We start from the raw sequence: 16,443 nt of genomic DNA, 5'->3' as shown, positions 1-16,443 counted from the left end.
CGACCCGGGGCCGTGCTGGCGTCTGGGTCGTTCGGGCAGCTGGGTGCCTGCGCTCCTGCCTGCACCTCTGCCTCCCTTTCGTTTGCTGATCCAGACACGGCCTCGGGTGGTGTGACCCGGTTCAGCCGGCTGGTGCCTGCCCGGTTACCTCCTGGGTTTGTTCCTTCACCCAGATGTCCCCTGTGCGGTTCCCTCCCTGCACTCCCTCTCCTTCCAAGGTGTGCTGTCGCCCTGCAAGGCGGCCCTCCTGCTGGAAGGATCTCGGCACCACTTGTGGGTGAAGCAGATGCGGACTGTGGGCTGGAGCGGCACTGGAGCTCAGGCCCGGAGGAACAGAGGCTCTCAAGGTTGGAGCTAACTGTTCTTGCAAAGGTCCCCAACCCCAAATTTCCCTAATTTACTTGATGACTTTCTCAACCTGATAATAAGAGGGTGTGTACATTATCCCATATTTATGGTGGGTAGTATTATCCAGGGAACATCAGAACCTCTGTGTTACACAAGTCTGCGGCCCTGCGTTTCGTTTGTTTTTCACGTTGCCGTCAAAGCTCTCCTGACCCAAACTGATCCAGTGTCAGGAATTTTGAAATCTTATGCTGGAGCAAAGTGGCAGGAGACCACAAAGCTTTCATCTTCACTCCAGCATGTAGAAGCATTTTCAGTCATGAGCAGCCTAGAGATCAAAGTAATTTTTCTTGCCTATTTCTCAAGGAGATGATTGAGTCTGGAATATAAATGGAATCTCTTTGAGCTAGTGACAATCAATGCTTGAGCCTTTTAATTCTTTCAACAGCCTTTGCTATCATTGACCACGTAGTTGCATGATGGTAGCTCAGAATGACAGACTTTCCTGAGTGGTTCTGTTATTTCCCAAAATCGGAAGGTGCTGGTTGCTCCTACTTCTTCTGATTATGTCTCCTTTCTGTGCTCTTCAGGCTTCACTGCTGCAAATCCTTTTGGCCTGTGTACTGTCACACTATCCCCAAATGGATCTCCGTTGGGATCTCCTGAGGGATTACACAGGATATTGTTGCTTTTATAGTGCAATACGAAAAGGGTCATTCCCTCAATGCTCAAGTTAAAAGCAAGGTGGTAGCTGTGTGTGCTGGTTTTGGCTAGGATAGAGTTAGTTGTCTTCATAGTAGCTAGTATGGAGCGATGTTTTGGATTTGTGCTGAAAACAGTGTTGATAATGTGGGAATGTTTTCATTATTGCTGAGCAGAGCTTACACAGCACCAAGGCCTTTTCTGTCTCGCATACCTGAGATTAAACCACGACACTGTGGCAGAAAATCAGTGTATGCGTTCCTCAACTATCTGATTAGTGATAGGTTGTTTGTTTCTTTAGTTTAAGAATATTTGATAGATTCATTTAAGGTAGGCCGGTAATCCATTAAATTCACAGCTTACTTCAGCCTCCCTCACGCATTTTCTCATTGCTACACGTCTATAGAGGTAAAGCATTGATCTTGAGATAACTGGTAGACAGACCAGAGCTTCTGTAGATCAAGCTAATAGTAATGCAGCAAAAACAGAGTGTCAGATTCTATATTTAGAGAAAGATGTGGCTGCTTATTTTTGTAGGACTGGAAATAGAAAGCACGTGGCACCTAATCTCTTGCAGTCTGTGGTGGCTCCATAACCAGTTACACTCAATGCTGTTAGGCAAACCGATAGTTATCCAGACACTCCCAGGGCCCTGCTGGGTGATGCTCTGGTACGATGCCTGAAATCAGAAAAAATGCTTTTGCTGAAAAGCCCACTGACTATCCCATATGAAGTCAGCAAGCAGAGGACTCTGAGGATTACAAGGACTTGGATCTAGTGTTTACAGCTCTTATTTATCATCTGGAAAGCTTGAAGGGCAAGGTGGGGAGCATTCTGGGTTTATGTTGAAAGAAGTCTCTGAGGTTGACCAGCTTCTGTTTTCATACAGCATCCGTGAGGAATGAGATCCCCCTTCTTCAGTCTACAAGTCCTGTCATAGCATTGATCCTACCTTGAATTTGTATCTCATCTCTCTCTCTTCTGAGAAGATGGTTGGACTAGGTGACCTCCAGAGGTCCCTTCCAACCTAAATATTTCAGTGAGCTAAGAAAATGGAAGAAAGGCAAGCAGATAAAGGAGTGTTCCAGAAGTTGAACAAAACTGGCAGGTGGTTTCTTCTTGATCTTGGTTTATTGTTGATCTTATGTTGACTTGTTTGTCTCTTCACAGCCTGCCAGCGAGGATTCTACCGTCAATCTCTGGAGACTAAACGCTGCCTGAAGTGCCCCCCCAACAGCTTGTCCAATGAGTCAGGGGCTACATCTTGTTCCTGCAATGCAGGCTTCTACCGAGCACCTTCAGAGGGCCAGAACGTTGCTTGCACCCGTGAGTTGCAAATAGAAAGAACAACGTCTATACAGACTGGGGGATGAACTTACTGAGAGCAGTCCTACAGAGAAAAACTTAGGGATACCGGTGGGCAAAAAGTTGGACATGAGCTGGCAATGTGTGCTTGCAGCCCAGAAAGCTGATTGTGTCCTGGGCTGCATAAAAAGAAGCATGGCCAGCAAGTCAAGGGAGATGATTCTGCCCCTCTACTCTGCTCTGGTAATACCCCACCTGCAGTACTGCATCCAGGTCTGCAGTCTTCAGTACAAGGAGGACATGGACCTGTTAGACTGGGTCCAGAGGAGGGCCACCAAAACGATCCGAGGGCTGGAGCACCTCTCCTAATGAAGAAAGGCTGAGAGAGTTGGGGTTGTTCAACCTGGAGAAGAGAAGGCTTTGGGAAGATCTTATTGCAGCCTTTCAATATTTAAAGGGAGCTTATAAGAAAGATGGAGAAAGACTTTTTACCAGGGCCTGTAGTGACAGGACAAGGGGCAGTGGTTTTAATCTGTAAGACAGTAGATTTAGGTGGGACATATGGAAGAAATTTTTTACAATGGGGGTGGTAAGGCACTGGAGCAGGTTGCTCAGAGAAGCTGTGGATGCCTCGTGTTTAGAATTGTTCAAGGCCAGGTTGGATGGAGCTTTGAGCAACCTGGTCTAGTGGAAGGTGTTCCTGCCCATGGCAGGGGGGTGGAGTAGATGATCTTTAAAGGTCCTTCCCAGCCCAAATCATTCTGTGATTCTGTGAACAAGGAGATGAGAGGAAACAAAATGTTGGGAAATGGGGATGAGAGATCAGAGAGGGACAGGCTGGGGGGACAGAGGGCTCCATTCAAAATGCATCAGCAGATGGGAAACTGCCACAGTACTTTGAGTATTAACAGCTGGATCTAATACTTACTTTCATGCTTCTTGTAGGCCCCCCCTCAGCTCCCCGCAATGTCAGCTTCTCCCTTATTGGCACACAGTTGAGTCTGTGGTGGCAGCCACCCAGCGACCACGGTGGGCGAAAGGACCTGACTTACACCGTCTTCTGTCAGCGCTGCCAGTTCCTGTCGTGTGAGCCGTGTGAGGCTGGAGTGGTATTCTCCCCCAGTGCTTCTGGTCTCACTAAACCTGCTGTGGACGTGGACGGCCTAGAAGCTTACACCAACTACACATTTGCTGTGGAAGCCCATAATGGTGTCTCAGGAATGGGACCTGATCCACAGAGAACTGCTCCAGCTGTGTGGGTCGCAGTTGGACATGCAGGTTAGCAGAAGCAGAGAGAAGTTCTTCCTGCTCATCAGGAAAAGGAAGAGGAATCTCTGTGAATGTTTAAGCTTTCTCCATCTTCTCCTTCTGTCTGCCACGTGTGTTGGTATGGTATGATAAGGACTCTAAGGTACCTCTGCCTCTGGCATGTAAAGTCCACCAGTCATATTCCTTGCAAGTCAAAGCAGCAGTAATCATTACCCACCAAGAGCTATGAACTCACCAAGGACTTAACAGAGGTGAGGAGGATAAAGCCCTCCCTGTCATACGCTAGTGCAGTCCAGCCTAAGTATTGTTACCTGTGTGACAGGAAGAACAGGGACTGTGGTGGGATGTATTTCCCATGACTCAGATGTTGCAAAAAAATCTGACCAAACACAACAGAAACTCTGCTGTAGCTGAAAAAAAAAACAACCAGCTTTGAAAGCATGGAGAAATTAGTATGTTAAAAACATGGAAATTCTTGACACATTTCTGTAGTTTAGCTTCAAGCTGGCTAGTTTGGCTGTCCTGTGAGCATTTTCCAGAGTGCTGCGAAACGTGATTATAGAAAAGTGACATGGCAGTGCTCAACAGCCCTTGGTGCTTTCCCCAAGTTCTGATTTAGTGATAAAATGCGACTTTTCTTTCTGACGCTATGCGGGAGCAGCACAACTCGGAGCTAGAAAAGCAAAGCTACTTTTGACTTGCCTCATTGCTTCCTGGTGATAATGAAGGACAAGGAGAGAACCAGACTTGACTCTTCAGTCTTTGCAGACTGTTGAGAATTATCTTTTTATTCATGAACAGCATGCATTTGCAGTCAGCTGAGAGATTTTGAGCACTGGATTTCACTGTATCTTTATGAAATGGAGCTGCATTCATAAATCACATAGGGTAGTTGTGTTACTGCTGCTGTAAGAGCATACAATCCTAACGTTTTTATTTCAAATTGAACACTTGCAGTGCAGTGCTGGATTAAACGTAATTTCTTGGAACACTGATTTTGTCTTGAGGGCCAAAGAAAGTTATGCTTCCACTGTTGGGGTGGAAGCATACTATTCACGGAAAGCAATTAGTTACAACTGGAGACCTCATTTCCCTTTTACCGCAGAAGAGAAAGACGAGGGAGTGGCAGTGGCGATGAGAGCCAGTTCCAGTTGCATGGTGTGACCGAAGGAGGAAAAAGAGAGCTTCTGGTGGAGAGAGGGCCTCATTTGCATTATGTTTGTATTTCTTCCTGATGTCCTCTGTTCCCTCCCCTGCAGCTCCAGTGACGGTATCCCAGTTTATCCTGACGCAAAGAGATGACAGTAGTCTTTCTGTTTCTTGGCTTGCCCCACGGCAGCGCAGCCGGACCTCGGTGGAGTATGAGGTCATGTTCTTTGAGAAGGTGAGGTCTGCCTTATTTGTTCTTCCCCCTTTCACCCAAAGGGGTGGAAGTGTCCTCCTTGTTCAGTGTGTATTTATTACTTGACCCGGTTTGATTTCTGCAGGGAGAGGAGGCACGTTACACAGTGAAGCACCTTCTTGAGCCAAATGTCACCCTGAAAGACCTGCAGCCAGACACAGCCTACCTGCTTCGTGTGAGATCCATCACACCCCTCGGGCCTGGGCCCTACTCCCCGGAGCAGGAATTCCGCACCCTTCCGCCAGGTAAAGGACAACCACTGGTATCTCATTTGGGAGAAACTCACTTCTCCATCAGATTGTGTATTCACGTGGTACCTGGATCGCTTTTTGTGTTCTGCTAGCTGCAAGGCACAGACACCACACTCCTGAGTTCCTTGTCACCAGGGCCAAGCCTGTTGCTTTATAAAAATGTGGAACAAGGAGACATTTATCCTGTTTCCTTGCTGTCATATAAAATCCACTTGTACTTGCCCATTCAGAACTGATCAGTCTCAGGTTTGTGTGTTGTTGGCAAATAACTTAACCAGCTCTTCAGCTAGTTCTCCTGAAAGACATTTTGATTCTGGCTAATGTTTCTAAGTTTGAATGTTAGCAAAATTATTACCATATCCCTCCTTTTCTGTGAAAGTTAGTAGTGAAAAGGAGAAATCAAAGGACCTCACCACTATTTTTTTCCAGCTTTATCTTTTCCACTGTAGGTAGTCCAGCCTCGGAATGTAACTCTACCCAAAAATATGGTGTAGGCTGCTGAAAAATGTTCACCACCAAAGCATGAAGTGTAGAAGGCCAAGCTATTGAGGCCACAAAAAGACGTTTCTCCTGTCGAAGAACATCTCATACAGGCCTCACATCCAACCTCCTCTTGCCCTGGGTTACCCAGAGACTTCCCCTTTATCAAAAGTTTTATGTAACGGAGTTTGCTCTCTCTTCATTCCACACATTCACAGATCCTCCTGTTGACTGTATGGATAACTTTAGGAATACATCTGTTGAAATGATGCCTTTGAAAGGCTGGTTTTATTGTCGTGAAATAAGGACATGGAAGAAAGCAAAGGCATACCTTAATGTAACTAAATAGTTAAGTTCACTGTGTAAAAGCTGATGAGTTCTGATACCGTGATTGGAATATGATTTAAAGATTGGGCTGGTTTTGGCACCAGGAGCTTTTGGTAAAATTTTCGTGAAGGCACAGTGCCAAATGATGATGACATACATGATCTCTAACCAATAGAATAATGTACCACAAAGGTTCTGTGGAAAATATGTAAGTTAACGTGTACTTGTGTTGATTATAAAAGAACACGTTAGAAAATACTTTCATCAAGATTACCCTTTTTTTTTAAAAAAAAGTTGATCCCCTCATCATGCCAAAACAAAGCTATTTTGAATATGACAGGGATTAAAAAGAAGTGCCAGCAAGGTTTCATTCAGTGGGAGTGCTTCTTTGACAATACTAGAAGCATTGTTTTGCTGTAAAGGTCTAGGGATATTAGTGGAACAAGACTTGCAGGGAGAGGCAATTTTTTTTAATTTGAATTTAAAAATTTAAATCCCTTAATTTCCTGCAGAATTGCTATGTACCTAAAAGCTTGTCCATTTTATTAATAAAAGATATTATTTCACTTTCCAAATATTTCCTTTTTGATTTTATCAAAAAAGAACATTAGCTTTGCTTCTTGATTTCTGCTTAACTAAGCTGGTGATTTTTAATAATTTTAGTGGGAAGGGTCAGCATCAAATTGAGCAAGAATAACAAGTGTTAATTAGGCTTTACAAATGCTGACCATTGGGCTGGATGTTAGGAAACACTTCCAGACCCAGTTGTCTGTGTCACACAAGCTGTTACTTGCTTTAAAATCTGCTCATTTATTGAACCAATTTCTTTAGGAATTTTCTTTCTTCTGGACGTTTTCCTAAATCTGTTTAGGGAAAATATTAAAAAATGTAGACTCTCATTAGGTATGAGCATGAACACTTCATTATTGTATTTTTAAGTTTTTTAAATAGGTTTTTAAGTTATGGGAAATAAGGTTTAAAAACTCATACTTGAGCAACAGAGGTCATTTAGCATTTCCTCTGATGAATTCAAATATACTGTATGGAAATGGATGGCTTTAATTCGAGAATCTAAATGGAAGAAGGCAACCTGTGTTATGGGAACACTATCCGAATGCTGTCCAATCACAAAATGAAACCACCTGATGCTTAGTTTTGAGAAAGCAAGAATATGATGTTAAACTGCAAGTTCATAAGTCAGTACTTGCTTGTTTCAAAAGTCCTAAGGAGACAGTGGCTGCTGTCAAGGTAATTAGGCAAAGGACCAACCCCAGATACTAATGGAAGGGGAGTGGGAAATTACATTCTTAAACAAGAGGAGAGTCAAGTTAGACTGCTGGGGAAAATCACGTCTTTGCTGTGCCATAGTCTAAATCAACTACTGAGCAGGAAGAATGGTCTGGTCTGAAAGAGTAGGGGGAGAAGAGTGGGAGGGAAGGGACAACTGTTCTTCATTTTTGAAAATGTCATGGAATTTATGTGGAAAATCAGGCACAGGGATAAATTACTCAACTGGAAGACCAAGATTGTAGGTAAGAGTCAACCAAATACCCACCAGAAGGTGCTCCATGCACATGAATAACAGTATGATAGGACTCAAATCTGGTGGCTCTGCTGCCTGGAAGACAAATGGCTGTAGCTTACCTAATACCGTTGGCTGGTAGAAGCTGGTTGCTACATCCCAGAGAAATAGTTCTTGGTCTTTTAAGTGAAATGGCCTTTCTCTTTGTTTCTGTAGACACAGGAGCTCTGTCTGGTGGAGTCATAGTCTCTATTATCTTTGGAGTTCTACTATTTATTGGGCTGCTTCTGGGACTTCTCATCTTTCGGCGAAAGTAAGTATTGATTTTTGGTATTGAAAAAGGTGTAGATGTAGGAATAGCTGATCTATGGGAGCTAGAGAAAGGGAGGGAGGCCCTGATTTCTCCCATGATATTGGATAGGTAGAGGTTAGTTAGGGAAAAAAGAGTAAGACCAGCATGCTGAGGCAAGATGGAATGAGTCTCAGTAAGTAATTTCGATTAGCAGAATTGGAGGGATTGATATGTCTGTAAGGTAATGCTTGCTGCTGAGGACAGAGGAAAATGGGGTGATTTCTCAGTTTTGTTATAATCTAGCACTATCATACTGTTATCATGACAGATCAATAAAAATATTGTTACAGTACAATCATTTCTATAGATGCTGATCTGGGCAACACATGTATCTAGTAATTTCAAACCGTTTTCCATATACCATTACTTTAGTGGCCCTCTACCCAGATACAAAGTTGTACTTCCTTTCTAAATGTCTATGAGGCTGCTATTGTTTGGTTTTAAGAAGATCAAGTATTGTACTGAAAGGGTGCAGGAAACATAAAATAAATAGAAATTAATCTGTAATTCAGCTAGCAGAAGGATGAACAAAATTACCTGCATGGAAACAAAGCTCCCTTTCTAAATATAAATGAAGCATCACATTTTCTTGCTAGCTGAACTCTACCAAGTAGGTGCAGTATGTGGTTCCACTTTGCTCTGCACTACCCTGAACTCTGTTGCTGACCAACTAGGGCAGACGCCCTGGAAGTCTTGCTTTTCTCTTTGCTATCTGCAGACCATTTTATTTCCAAGACTGCTTCTTATGTTTCAGGCAGGCTCGTCGGAGACAGGCACGGCCAGATTACAATACTTCAGGCTTTGATCGAGGTGAGCTTCAAAGGGCTAGTAGAACCAGGGAGAAGCCTGGAATGGATTGGAATGAAAAGAAACAGTAGTTTCAAACCAGACAATGGCATGGATTGTATAATGTAATTTGCCTCTTCCCATAGCAGCTCTAGTCTTCAATGTATATTTGGTAGATTTGTTTACTGCCATTGTCAGAATCCCATGGATTCACTTCTGCTTCTGTAGCTTTGCCCAGCAAAGCTTGTCCAAAGAGCTGACAGGTTAATTTGCTCTTTTGTTTCCCTTTACCATAGAGAAGGTCTGGTTGAAGCCTTATGTAGACCTGCAACCATATGATGACCCCAGCAGAGGGGTACTGGAATTCACTAAGGAACTGGATGTTTCTTGTGTCACTATGGAGAATGTGATTGGAGAGGGTGAGTTATTTGTTGCTCTCACTATCTTTCAGTTCCCCCCACTGTTATTTTTCTGCTTATTCCCGAGTTCATCTGTGACCTTTTGCCTCTGGTTGTCCTCAGGGGAGTTTGGGGAGGTCTATCGTGGATCCCTGCGGCTCCCAGGGAAAGAACGTATTGTGGTTGCCATCAAGACCCTGAAGTCAAATTATTCAGACTCACAGTGGTGGAACTTTCTGCGCGAGGCAACAATTATGGGGCAATTCAATCACCCGAACATTGTGCGTCTGGAAGGAGTTGTCACCAAAAGTAAGAGTGTGAGAGAGAGTCCCGGAATGAGAGCAGAAACTGGCACATTTCTTGGGCATTTCTTAGAGAGGACGCTGTCAGACAGGCTGTGCTGGGAGAAGACAGGCATTGTCATGTTAGCCTATGGCAGAGAATGAGGAAAGGAGGAGAGGTATGGATTTCCAACAGAGTCATGAGGCAGTGTTAGGAGATGTCTTCTTGGGTGGGTGAGTGGATGAGAAACTGGGATAGTGTAAGGGATGCTGTAAGGTTATATGTGTGACACAAGGAGGAATACAAAATCATTGGGGGAGATCTAGGAGGAGGGTCAGCCAGCTGTGGCAGTGAAGTAGGGATGTTGGCTGGGGTTGGATATGGTTCTCTGCATTGGGGCAATGTGGAGAGCATTGAAAGGCAAGAGTAGGAGAACTGCAAAAAGGCTGACACCTTCTTCTCTTCCTCAAGGGAGGCCAATGATGATCATCACTGAGTATATGGAGAATGGAGCGCTGGATACCTTCCTCCGGGTGAGAGACTCCAATCTGTCATAGGCTTGTGTACTGCCGGAACTTGCACTTGACCTGGATTTAAGACCCTAAAAGAAGAGTAGAAATAAGATCCAGTCATCCACTTACTTTCTGTTCACTAACATTTCCAGTCTCAGCAGTTGAAGCTTGATGCCATCCAGTTTGCTCAGTGTCCAGAGTGCTGCCTTTGGTAGTTGAAGCGCAGGTGCTTAATGATGACTCTGGAGACCACCACCAGTCCCTTAGTGAGAACCTGTTGGGTCCTTTGGACTGCAGCATTGCCTTTTTGCTTGTTCACCAATGCCCACTTTTGCAAGTTGATAAGGCCAATAACTGGAAACCAAGCAGATCGATATCACTTGACCAGGATCTTCTCTCACTTCTTCCATGCAGGAGAATGAAGAAAAATTTAGCCCTGTGCAGCTTGTGAGCATGCTGCAGGGAATAGCCTCTGGCATGACCTACCTTTCAGAATACAACTATGTGCACCGGGATCTGGCTGCTCGCAACATCCTGGTAACACGCAGTCTTCAATGCAAGGTGTCTGACTTCGGTCTCTCCCGAATATTGGAGAATGATGCAGAGGGAACCTATGAAACCAAGGTAATGCAAAAACAATCTCTCAATCTTGTAAATGATCTGTAGTCTCAGGGGGATTGGGATTCTGCCAGATAAGAATGGCAGAATTCCTTCACAATAGGAAACACCAGGCCGAGGGAAGATTTGAATGGAAAATCTCTGAGGAAAACCCACAGTAAAACTGCAAGTCACAGTGTGGATGATTAAGAAGGTGGTACTTTTCTGTTTAGAGTCCATGTTGATTTTGTTTGCTAAGAGATTCAGAAGGACTGTGGTTTTGAAATGAGAAGCAAAGACATCTGATCTTTTGGACTCAAATTAACTAAATCTAGCTTTGAAGACAGCCCTGCTGTGATCAGGGGTTTGGACTAGAAACATCTACAGGTGCCTTTCAGTGAAAGTTCCAGTGATTCTAATGTCTGGTGTCATTCAAAGTAGGGCTGTGACGGGTGTCACGCTCTTACTCCCATAGCAGTGGTTTTGCGTAGCATTGAACTGAACAGAGTGCTTAAAGTCATTCACCTTCCACGAATGTTTCTGTCCTTTTGAGAAATTTCCCCAGGGGTGGTTACACATCACTTCAAGTGAAGTGGGCCCAGTCTTTGAACCACTTTGTAAGCCTCTTGCCTGAAAACTCTGGAGAAACACAACTCAATGATACATGCTGGATACACTATATTTCTGCTCTTTCACAGGGTGGTAAGATTCCCATCCGATGGACAGCCCCAGAGGCCATTGCTCATCGGATTTTCACCTCAGCCAGTGACGTCTGGAGCTTTGGCATTGTCATGTGGGAGGTGCTGTCATTTGGTGACAAGCCATATGGGGACATGAGCAATCAAGAGGTAACAGACACTGAGCTCAAGTGGTGATTTAAAAAAAATAAACAAGGCATGTGGGCCGAAGTTTTGTAGATCTTTCTCAGCCTGCAGTCTTGACATTCTTTTGAACACATAACTACCATGTCTCCCTCCCGGCTAAAAATCAGCGCAACAAAGTCAAGGGCAGTAAGTGTTTGGGCCTCTGAACCATGTTCAGGTGTCAACAGCAATGAGCCAAATTAAAGACTGATTAAATCAGCCATGGCCTTTGGGTCTGGCAATGTTCTCTGTTGGTTTCTTTCTCTCCTTCCTCTGTCTCTGTAGTATTATGTCTGGTCTCCTAGGTTCAGCACATCTGTGAGGTTAGCACATGCTGTTGAAATTATTCCTCAGAGTCTGGTTCCCCTTTTCTCACCGGGCCTGTGCCAGGATGATTTGTTCCTCACTTCTCATGAACACATGCCCTGAATGGCAAATGGAAGCTAAGCTAGTAAAGGATTGAAAGTACGCACATATGCCACTTCACTTTTTGACATCCCTTAGGTGTCCTGATCCTTTGCTGTGTTGCCCAAACCTTACTTCATACACGTGTAATCTGCCTCAACCCCTCCCTGACTGCACACTGTGCAAAACGGTGAACTGCCTGCTGCCAGCCCCACAGAGGTCTCTGCCTCCTCTTTCGCACTCTCTGCTCTTGGCCAGATTTCTCTCTGTCCTCTGTGCAGGTGATGAAAAACTTAGAGAGTGGGTACCGGCTCCCCCCACCTGTAGACTGCCCATCTATCCTCTACGAGCTCATGAAGAGCTGCTGGTCACACGATCGGATGAGGAGGCCTCATTTTCAGGAAATTCGGGCGCAGCTGCAACATTTCATCTCAAGTCCCCAGCTCCTCCGGCCTGTTGCAGACTTTGATCCCAGGTAAGCAGGCTGTCACTGAAGGAGGAGGAGAGGTTAACTGGGAGATTTTCACCTCCCTGTCTCCAACAGGAGAAGAGGTAGTGCCAGCAATGCAGGCTGGCAAGAGGCACTTTGAATGCTCTGTGTGCAGAAGATTGTAGTCATCTCTCTCTCATGGTGACTGAGGGTATAGCCATTGACCTGGGCCGTCTGACCTCACTGTGCAGAGAGCGGATAAGTTGGCCTAGCCCTGGCAAAGGGTGCTTGCCCTGTAGCTACTATCTCGTAGTGCTGGCCATTTAAGGTAGTTGCCTGGCTAATGAGGGTTTTATCTGTCTTTAGGGTAACACTCCGGCTCCCTAGCTGCAGTGGATCTGACGGGATCCCCTATCAGTCCATCCCTGAGTGGCTGGAATCCATTCGCATGAAGCGCTACATCTCCAACTTTCGCACTGCTGGCCTGGACACCATGGAGTCCATTCTGGAGCTCACTGCTGAGTAAGTGCAAGCTAAGCTCCCACAAGGCACCACAGGCTATGCTACAAATAGCTGTGTCTGTCCCTGCCCTATCTGAACAGACATTTATATTTACTTGGAAGGCTTCTCTCCGTCCTTCTTTATATAGTTAGATGGAAGTGGACTGGCTTCTTCTTTATATAGTTAGATGGAAGTGGACTGGCTTCTTGCCCTAAAAGGGAACAATCAGCCCAGAAGAATTGCGATCAGCCCAAACTGTGAGACTTAATTCGCTAACTGTCCATGCTTGAGGCTGTTCAGGCATCTGAGCTGCTCTGAACTCACATCAGACACAAATAGCAAGGGGAAAAAATAGATGGCAGACAGTTGTCTAACCTGACCATCTCCCCACCCTTGTAGGACTTTATAATTTTCTTGCCTTGAACTCCAGATAAGCTAGTGATATTCCCCCCTGCCCCCATCAGCTAGGCACTGTTCTATCATAGAGCAAAGTCTTTCTGGGCTCCTCAGAAGGACTCAGGTTAGATGCTTTACTAACACAGCCATGTTCTGTTGTTGGGTTGGGGATGTATAGTGGGATGTATAGCCAGCTCCAACCAGGGCAGTTACATAAAACAAATGAGCAGGCACAGTGCAGGGACAGAACTGCTAAAGGGCTGACACATGGCCCATATCACAAGCTGACATGGACACAGTCCTGATTTAATGGGAGCAGAGGCCTAGTCATGAGGTGGGAGAAGCCAGCTGACTGGGTGGGCAGAGGTAGCCAGGGAAGGGCAGGAGCATCTGGAAGTTTCTTCCCTCTAGAGAAAAGGTCAGTGTAGTAGGAGGCACTGAGGGAAAGGAAGCTTTCTGAACTAATGCTTGGTGTCTGCCTAAGGAAAAAGAACAGCAATTCATTTTTTCCTTTCTTTTCCCATCTCCTTCAGGGACTTGAAACAGATGGGAGTGTCACTTCCAGGCCACCAGAAGAGGATCCTGTGTAGCATCCAAGGCTTTAAGGAGTGATCGGTCATTGTTCTCTTAAGCTTGCTAAATGCCCATTCTTACCAGATATCACTTGGAATCATTCCTATGGCAATTGCTTCCAAATGAGTGACTGGGACAAGCAAAGCAAAACCACCAGAACAAAGGCTCATGAGGCAACACCACCTGCTCTCATTTCTGTTCCCCCCTGCTTTAGCTCTGCAGCAGCCATCAGTACGTTTCAGAGCACTGGTCTTAGAAACTGTTCTCAGCCCAGTCTTCTGTAGTCCATTCTGTGCAGCACCAAGTAATCTCTGTAGTCTACATACTGGAGTTTTAGATCCTCTGTGTATCACATGGAAACGTAAGGATACATACAAAGCGGGCTGGGGGTGGTGGATAATGTTTCAAGATTGGAGATGAGCGTTCAGATAGACTGGGACATTCAGGGAACATGCGCAAGGACACAGACACAAAGAGATCAGGTCCATTCACTCCCTGGCATACATTCCTTCTCACTTCAGCAGCCTTCTGTCTTCCTTATTTTACAACAGGAACAAGCTATTCAGTCTTTATTAAGGCTGCTGGTAAGGGGTATATTTTTTAATTCAGCTGTTCATGCCTTAAACACCAGCTCACTGTGTACTTCTTTCTTTGGAGGAGAAGTCGGGAGTAGCAGCACACCCTGCTGTAACTTGTGCGATCACGTAACCTCGGCATGTTGCTGTTTTGCACATGCACAGTTCAACAGGGAGATTTACATCTCTCCAACTTGCTTAATACCTTTACTTGTGCCATGGACAGAAAACCCTTTAGGTACTCATTTTTCTCTGCCCCTTTTTAAAAGAGAGAATAGTCTTGTTTGGCTGAATAGGGTATTTGTAACAGAAAAATGTGTAGGTGGTCTGTCTTATTCCTTCTCTGTGGAGGAAATGTTATTATTTATCAGAGCTCAAGACAGTTTTAGACTGTAAATAATATTTTGTAAATAAACCTGTGGCAAAGCAGGCTGTATTGGTGTTCTTTGGCTTATTTCAAATATGATTGGGACCTTTACTTTAGTATATTTATTATAAGCTCCAGCAGAGTCCTTACATCCTTGTTTAGTTGTTTCAGCCACCAGTCTTTGTCCATTTAACTGCAGATTTAATGTGGAAATACCTATGCAGTTGGTCACTTCAGACTTTTTTTTTCTAAACCCTGTTACAGCTGGATCCATCCATTAGCTAAGTCCATCTTTTTACAGCTCCTGTGTTTATTCCTAAACCATGAGAAGTATTAGAAGCTACTGCTGTAGTTTGATGAAATAGGTCTGAGTAGTACTTCCTTCTCCTGCAGAACAGATTGTCCAGGGGAAAAAAAGAAAGTCTCACTCTGGTGTTCTAAGACTTTCTCCTACCTGGGAAGAGTAATCACCTCAAGATTTATTTTTCAGGGCTTGATCTAAGTCTAGCTTGGCGAAAAAAGTGAGCGCTAGGCTTTCAGCAATCAGTTACCTGCTGTAGATAGCTATCAGTGTTTCCATAATTGCATAATGCTCCAAATTCCTAAGGCTATAAATTAACACTCCTGCTCCTGGGAAGGTCTTGCTTAACCATAAATGACAGAAAGGTTAAGAAGCAGAGATCTAAAGAACTGCAATTTAAAGCAAGAAGGCTGGTTTCTATTCAACATGAGAAGCAGCAGAGTACGCACAAGGAACCATAGTATAGACATATCTCAGCTGCTCAAGTCACTGCAGCTGTAGTAAGAGATACAGCTGACAAGACAAGCCGTTACTGTGAGTCTTGTATCAGTAAGTTCAGTCTTAGTAACAGGTGTCTTTAACATGAAGTATAGGTAATAAAGTTGCTACATGGTAGATATCCAGACTAGAAGATAAGCCCTGATGAGGCTGACACAAGTTTATGAGCTTGTATGATGCGTGTGTAAACTTAAGCCTATCCTTGCAAAGGACAGAAAATGGGGAGTGGTTGGTACATCACATAGTTGTGCTGCCATTCAGAGGGACCGTAGTAGATGGGAGAAATGGGAAAAGAGGAGACTCATGAAGTTGAACAAAGAGAAATGCAGAGCCCTGCAACTGGGGAGGAGTAGCCCCATGCACCAGTAGATGCTGGGGACTGACCGGCTGGAAAGCAGCTTTGCAGGAAAGGACTTGCAGGTCATAGTGAACAGCAAGTTGGGCCTGAGCCAGTAATGTGCCCTTGTAGCAAAGGAAGCCAACAGTAGCTGGGCTGCATCAGCAAATGCATCACCAGTAGCTGGAGGGAAGTGATTCTTCCCCTATATTCAGCATTGGTCAGACAGCCAGAGCATTGTGTCCAATTTTGGGCTCCACAGAACAAAGGACCTGGACTTACTGGTGCAAGTCCAGTGAAAGGCCACTAGGATTTTGAAGGGATTAGAGCATCTGACATATGAGGAGAGGTTGAAAGAGTGGGGACTGTTCAGCCTCGAGATGAGAAGGTTTGGTGGCTCTTATCATTGTGTATAAATACCTGATGGGAGGGTCTGAAGAAGAGGGACCCAGACTCTCCTCAGTGGTATTCAGTGAAGGGAGGAGTATGAACACATCAAAATACTATAAATTGCATTTGAAGGTAAGAAAAAAACCCCAACTTACTGTGAAAGTTGTTAAACACTGGAATAAGTTACCAGGGAGGTTGTGGAGTTCTCATCCTTGGAGGTATTAAAAAACTGATGGGGTACATTCCTGAGCTACCTGCTCTGAGCAGGGAGGTCCCT

The 16,443-nt window shown here is 44.8% G+C and overlaps 1 protein-coding gene across 1 annotated transcript; it reads left to right on the top strand.

Moving 5' to 3' along the window:
* Positions 1-218: 218 nt before the first annotated feature.
* EPHA1 (EPH receptor A1) lies at positions 219-14,702 on the top strand (the record flags this gene model as incomplete). The annotated part of the gene is made up of 15 exons (XM_009701765.1): positions 219-347; positions 2,218-2,373; positions 3,298-3,630; positions 4,881-5,005; positions 5,109-5,268; positions 7,820-7,916; positions 8,710-8,765; positions 9,038-9,160; positions 9,263-9,448; positions 9,893-9,954; positions 10,348-10,557; positions 11,229-11,378; positions 12,080-12,273; positions 12,595-12,750; positions 13,659-14,702. Coding segments are annotated over 15 exons (2,216 nt in total), but the record flags the coding sequence as incomplete, so codon positions are not given.
* Between the last annotated feature and the right edge of the window lie 1,741 nt (positions 14,703-16,443).

Source organism: Cariama cristata, unplaced genomic scaffold, assembly GCF_000690535.1.
Source record: "Cariama cristata isolate BGI_N322 unplaced genomic scaffold, ASM69053v1 scaffold30496, whole genome shotgun sequence".
NCBI lineage: Eukaryota > Metazoa > Chordata > Aves > Cariamiformes > Cariamidae > Cariama > Cariama cristata.
The sequence above is the reverse complement of the archived record's forward strand: the minus strand, read 5'-3'. Positions and strand labels throughout refer to the sequence as shown.